At 40.8% G+C, this 7,349-nt stretch overlaps 1 protein-coding gene across 1 annotated transcript; it reads left to right on the plus strand.

Annotated features, from left to right (window-relative positions):
• The first annotated feature begins 415 nt into the window (after positions 1-415).
• On the plus strand, positions 416-6,869 carry LOC137264996 (putative nuclease HARBI1). The gene is made up of 2 exons (XM_067800333.1): positions 416-424; positions 6,144-6,869. Exons 1-2 carry the CDS (start codon positions 416-418, stop codon positions 6,867-6,869), a joined length of 735 nt encoding a protein of 244 aa, XP_067656434.1.
• The last annotated feature ends 480 nt before the right edge of the window (positions 6,870-7,349 follow it).

Raw genomic sequence — 7,349 nt, forward strand, 5'->3', positions numbered from 1 at the left:
CTCATATACATCAATGGAATCATTTAAAACCTTAGAGAGACTATTAATTTTAGACTATTAATTTTAATGCTGAACAATGTGACAGATATAATACTGCCTTGCGGGACACCCTGATCCTGATAATAATGCGTCCACTCGGACTTGAGATTGCCTGTCAGTTAAAAACTCGGATATGAACTTAGGGAAACGGCCTCATAAACCAAAATCATGCAAATCTTTTAAAATGTCATGTTAGTCTGTTATTGACCATGCTTTCCTTGGTTTTGCAAACTCAGCTTGTTAAGGATATAGGTCTGTAATTCGAAGGGTTAATGTGATCCCGACCCGGTTTTGGTATGGGAACACTAACTGCTTCACGCCATTATGGTGGACAGTGTCCAGATTTCATCAAATATGAATAGGAGAGTTTCCAAACATGGCTGCGGTAAGTGTTTCAGGAGCTGATAATGGATGTTATCAGAACCTGTAGCAGTATCATGAGCTTGCCCAAGGGCAGTATAGAGCTCATGAAGAGAAAATAATTCGCTGTAATCTTCCCCATTATCCGAATTGAAATTGATAGTTTTCTTTTCCTGTTGTCTTTGACATTTTTGAAATTGAGGTACAAAATTTGAAGAGGAAGAATGTTTAGCCAGAGTTTCACCAAGTTTGTTAGCAATATCCGATTTATCAGTCAATAATTTGTAATCGTCTTTAAGATGGTGTATGCTAGATTTAGAACCCTGGATCATGTTCCATACCTTATTTATTGGCGTGCGTGATTTGATTCTAGATACATAAAGACTGGTGGTTATGTTGTTTAAAGGTACGCCGCGCTTTAGCATTTAAGATTTTAAATTTGTTGAAGTTATGGATCATAGGATGGCGGCGGAAATAATTCTCCGCCCTTTTCCTTGCCTTCCTAGCTTGTTTGCAGTCGCTGTTGAACCATGGTTTACGGATATGGGGAACCACACAGGACTTCGGAATACACTCATCAGCTATAGTGACTAGTGCATCGAAAAGGCATTTAATGGGGTCAGGAGCACCATTAAAAAGTTCAGGTTGAAGTTTTTCTCTACATAGTGTTTCGTATAAAAAACAATTTATCATTCAAAATACACAAATCATTGGCGCCCAAAAATTCTTCCAAAATCTTTCCCCTACTGCTGGTATGCGTACTTCCACAAAGAGGTTTATGTGCGTTTAGATCGCCCATTATAATACAAGGTTTTGGGAGCTGGTCATAGAGTGTTTGAAGTTCATTTTGCTGAAGAGAATAAGATGGAGGAAGGTAAAGAGAGCACAAAGTGGAAACAATGTGCATAGTGATACGAACAGCCACAGCCTGAAGAGGTGTTTTGAGAGAAACTGGACTGTGAATTATGCCTTGTTTTACCAATACCCCCGGTGGCCGTAGCTCCCGTAGGTTAAAGAAAATGATACGAATCATATTGTCTGATTTCCAGCTGATCTGTACTTTTTAAATTTGTTTCCGGTAAGCAAAATGCCGATGTTTTCAGATCTTGTGATAACAATTGCAAATCATTGAAATTGTTCCAAAGTCCTCTGCAGTTCCACTGGATTATTGGTTGATAACTATTCATGGTGGTTTAACTGGTAAACGAGATGATCGCCTACTCCCTTGAGTAGAGACTGGAGGGCTGACGTCCATGTCCAAAGGTTCAAATCAGTTTTGAACCGAAGCAGGGGCTGAGGGAGAAGAATGCACTTCCAAGTTTTGTATGGCCCTAGCCTTTCCTCTCATTTGTTTCGTTTCCGTTTTCGACAATTGTACTGGAGTTTCCCATGTAACATTGTCTGATTCTGAGTGTTGTGTCAGTTGGACATCTGTTTGTGTTTCGGATACTGATGTGTCCGCTTCAGAAGAAACTTGTTCCAGAATGATCTGATCATCATTCACCCAACTAATCGACGTTTGACACTGAGTATAAACTCTGGAGGATTTGACAACAGGTAGAGGAGGAGAGGAAACCTACAGCTGTGTAAGAAATAGACGAAGTCTGAGATGAAACAGAAACTAACCGTTTCGCTTCGTGATAAGAAACATTGTATGTTTAATTTTCAGTATCTTGGATTCTTGTTCAAAGACAAGACATGATTTAGATGAGGCTGCAAGCTCCCCACCACAGTTGACACATCTGAATGATTCATTTGTACATTCAGAACTCTCATGTGTGCCACCGCAACGGTAGCAAACAGAACTCTTTCCATGACGAGACTTAGCACCATGCCCGTATCTTTGGCACTTGTAACATCTAAGTGGATTAGGCACGTATACGTCCAATGCAAAGTTGAAATAACCAGCTTAAATAGACTTTGGAATGGTCGGCCACTTAAATGTAAACAGGTAGGTATTTGTTTGTATGATATTGTTATCTATTTTATAAAACGCTTCACAGCTGTAACACCTTGAGTTCCCAGTTCAACTACAATTTCCTCCTCACTCATAAACGAAAGAGACACTTCGCCCGATCGTGAACGATTCCTCTAATTGAGTTCAATGTTCTGTGCACTGAGACACCCTGTGTATTAACAAACTGCTTAAGACCGAGCAGATTGACAGATTGCTGCCTCCGAGCACATTCAACTAACAATGAACCATTTCGAAGGCAGGTGACATTTTTCACTTCTCCGCAGGCACCTTCTGTACCCTTGGAGATAGCAAATGGGTTGAGTTTCAAATGGGATACCGTCAGCAGAAGCAACAACGATTAACCTAGGCCAAGAATCAGATTTTTTCCAGTTGATATTTCATCATCAGAATCAACATGTCGACGTTTGTTAGCTTTTGAAGAACCAGAGTGATACATAAAATAAAATACGAAATACATTCGACAACTCTGCTCCCCATCCGCCATCAAGTGTCAGCAAAGACGACGTTACACCGGAAGCCAGCCTGTGACCCCAGGGCTACAGAGGGGTTATATTCCAGTTAATAAAGACATGAATAGCCATGATATCCAAAAGAAGATATGCCAGGCTGGTTCGGTCCATGACACATGACTCAAGAAACATAGAATTCAGGGGTCAGTATCAACAGACTGGCCCATGAGCCACCGCCTTCTGGCATAGGACTCTAGGCAATTATTACACGTACAACAGAATGCCATCAATATTCAGTGTCAAAATACAATGTAAGGAATATATATTGTCAACATGTTCATGCTCAGGGCATCGCGTGACTAGCCGATTGATAGAACCGGCCCAGTTCTACCACCCGTCTAGGTGAAGACAGGGCCAAATTAGTGTGTTAGGCAACAGGAACACGGCTGCAGGCCCCTATTGCCCTCAACCACCAGGATCCCTTCCTCCACCGACACAAGACGCAGCCCAAGACAAACAGGTTGCCCAATTTGGTCGCTCCTCGCGAGCAGCAATGGGGTGCTACGGACCTTGCTGACCCGGGTCCACACGGGGGTTGGCGAGCTCCTGGCGTTACGCAGCACCCACCACGAGGAGACGGTTCACCACGGGTGCCCTCACAATTTTGAAAGCAAAGTTAAATATACGGATCCTGTTCCCTACTCTAGTGCCATCCCCACATGTCTTAAGTTGAACAGTTTCACCTATACGTTCAGTATGTACAGGCAGAACTCGCTGGAGAGAATCACGCAGAGACTGTTGGACCCCATTACCGTCAGGTGTTACTGTCAGAGTTCCAGATAACGTGCGCACTTTAATCAATAAAAAAATCACATTTACACAATTAACTACAAATCTGGGAGTACAAAAACGCAGCATGAGAATCATTTACAACCCAATAGGTCTATAACACCTTGCGTACTTTACTCAATTAACTAAACTGGCTTGGGTATGATTCGTCGTGGCACCCAAACTCGACAACAGCATTAGCAAATGGTAGGCGATGCCTATATTGATAATACATATACTGTTATAGCCGTAGCCACTACCCGGAGTTTATGCTCTAATATATTAGTCACATGACGTCCACGTTGAGTAAATAAAAATGGCTGCCAACTATTTGGCAACATAACAGTTGGCTACATATGCCAGTTACTCCTCAAAAAATGCAGTTACTCATATGCAAACAGACATGACAGTAAATACCCTATTGCTTGAAAACTTATCTGGAGCTCAGCCGGTTTAGGGTAATATGCACTAGGGTTCATTTTAGAAACAACATCGGCGATTGTGTATCTTCTTGGAAGTGTGGGAAATAACATAGAGATTTCATTATAAGCCCTTTGCGAAACCCTGAATGCATATAAAATGTAAATAAGAGCTGTCGGAACATCATTATCACTATCGGATTCATTAATATGCTGACTGGGTAAGCTGACTGACTTTGCCATCTCTGCAACCATATTGTTTTCAAAATCCTGTTTTCAATAATCCTGGCAAAATGTGAGACGAGTCCTGAAGGACGTTATTCATTTGTCTTTCGGCGCCGGTATCAAGTTTACGTGTACAAAGTTCATTTTTTCCCTCAGTAAATGTAACTTTCTTTTCAAATTATTAACATGTTCTTGTTGAGATTGAACATACTCTGCCAACTTTAGTTCTACTTTATGTATGTACTTCCTATTCTGAGTGACAGTTTGTAATTCTTCTGCGTTTTACTGACTCGTGTCTGCTGACCTCAACACACCAAGAAAATCCGATAGCCCCACCCTAATAATAATAGTGCATTTATATGACGCATTAATCCGTGCTCAATGCATGCTCTAAGCGCACATATAGAGTATAGAATCATTCTGGAAAAGCAGTATTAAATAGGTAGGTTTTTAGCTGAGATTGGAAGGATGCAAGAGATGACGACTGTCTGAGATAGAGTGCATGGGAGTTTGTTACATTCCTTTGCTGCATTAAAAGCAAAGGAACGTTGCCAACAGTTCACAGATGGAACTGTCAACAAGAAACTGTTTTCTGAACGCAGAGATCGAGCTGGTTTGTACTCTGTGATCAAATCACACAGATATCGTGGAGCGACTTCGAGCAGGCATCGATACACATGGCACACGCTCGGGTGAGGGGTCTTCTCAATAGACTCTTGTCTTGATAATGTTGAAAATAGTATGCATATTGGTTATGAAAAGGATCATGCGATATCCAAAATATGATTCTGCACACTAACAACTATACTAATAATATTTATGCATATGATTCTGTGTTTGTTTTGAGAAAAACATATGAATTAATGTCCATTAGAAAGAATCCCACCACGTGCTTTTTTTATCTACTGATTGTAGAAATGCGCGACGTTTAAAATCATATTGCATGTCAATAGTATATTTTATTAAAATATGGATATCATTTCATCAGTTCAGTATAGTATAGAGTGTAGCCAACGGACATATTGTGAGCGATGAGATACGACCGTAGAAACGGACGAGCTCTGATAACTCTTTATGTCGGAGAGTCACTGTATGAAACTAGTCAGTTGATCAAAGTAAATTTATGATGGTTCGAAGTGTATAACCAACTGTGTGAAAGACACATTAACTTGATGCAAGTACAAATTTTATTCAACCACAACAGGCATTGGCATGAAAACTAGTAGAACGAGTCTGAATCCGGGTCCTCACACATTGGGGTTACAACAGAAGCGTGTTCAGAATCGCGAGCGCTCGATCCTGAAAGCCTGTGCCCGGACGAGCGAGCGCCCGCGAACTATCCTCACAGCTGCAGTGTGTTCAATAGCCTGAAACGTTTTGCGACATTCTGTAAGAACAATCTGTTCACCTGATGAACGCACTGTTTTGTGCAAACGTTTTTCAAAATCGCGTTATCTTTAGAAGAAATTGTAGTTTTCAGTGAACTAGCAAGGGTGGGGGTGGGGGGCTACCTACTACCTGCTGTAAACATTGCAAAAATAACATCCTTAACATCAACTACAGCTCTAGGTATGTGTTTGACAACTCAAGAGCAAACAGCACAATAAAAACATAGAAACATTATTATATGCATCCTCCAGACTGGAATATATATATAGAACATGCCAAGTACTATTTGACAATAGGAAGCCAACGTAATTAAATTGGATTAACAAATGTTTCAAGCTGAAGCTTAACTGGTAGGGTAATATTACTAGCAGATCCCATAGAATAATAATTTAGCCAGCATGGAAAGAGTTAAAGAGTAAACTCAGCCAGTAGTATGAGTACTGTTTCTTGTTGTAGGTCCTGTGTGAATGGATTGCACCACTGTTACCCGAGAGAACATTGTCTGCAGAACGAAAGCTACTGTCAACTTTGTGGTTACTTGCCAATCAGGAATCCTATCATGGTATTGCCGATTGGTTTGGTAAGAGCAAAGGATCCCTGCATGTTATTGCTCTTAGTGTCTGTGGAGCAATTGCTTCAACAGTCAAGGAATATATAAAGTTGCCTACTCTCAATGAAGTAGGGGCTGTCGCTGAAGGATTTTCCAAATGGTGTGGATTCCCTAAAGTTATTGGTGCCATTAAAGATACTCAAATTCCAATCTCTGGTACCTCTTGTAATAGAGATGCTTTCATCAACAGGAAGGGTTACTCAAGCATGCAGTTACAGGTCGTTTGCGACGCCAAACTGCAGTTCACCGATACTTATGTAGGCTGGCCGGGGTCGGTTCATGACTGCAGAATTTTCAAGAACAGCCCATTAAGACACAAACTTGAGCAAGGATATTTGCCACCCGACTTCCATCTTATTGGTGATTCGGGCTACTCACTTGCTCCGTACATCATGGTGCCATTCAAGGACAAAGGACATTTATCACTTGCAGAAAAGAAGTTTAACAAATGCCATGCATCAACTAGGGTGGATGTTGAAAGAGCTAGACTCCTGAAACGTAGATTTCGGAGGCTGATGTATCTTGGCATGCAGCTAACAGAGGAAATGTACAACTTCATTGCAGCAGCATAACTTTATTCTCATGAGGGAAATGTTTCATGATGACATTATTGCAATGACGATCACCAGGAAGATGAGTTGATCGATTAAGAGGCACTACTCCCGAGGCTGCCAGCTGATGTTGTTGCAAAGAGGAATGACACTGCCCTTTTCCTGTAGATTTACTCTGTGTTTTCAAGGCCCTTCACTCATGGTGACACGGTCATGCCTCAGTGTAATAATAAAGACGAACTGATAACAATCTGGCTTTTAAAAATTATTTATTAAAATAAACAAAACAATAAAATAAACGTTTAGCACTCTTTGTTCTCTTTACATTAACTTGGTCCAACGTGACAAATGATGTTATAATAAAATAAATGAACACCTTGGTTTTCAACATGTCCTTAAATAAGAAAATCCACTGGTTAACTAATGTCCACAGCATGACTTGCTTAACTGGAAAAAAGTGTCACTGGTATGAAGCTCAGAAAGATCGAAATAAAAATAAAA

The sequence above is a fragment of the Haliotis asinina genome, chromosome 15, assembly GCF_037392515.1.
Source record: "Haliotis asinina isolate JCU_RB_2024 chromosome 15, JCU_Hal_asi_v2, whole genome shotgun sequence".
Taxonomy (NCBI): Eukaryota; Metazoa; Mollusca; class Gastropoda; order Lepetellida; family Haliotidae; genus Haliotis; species Haliotis asinina.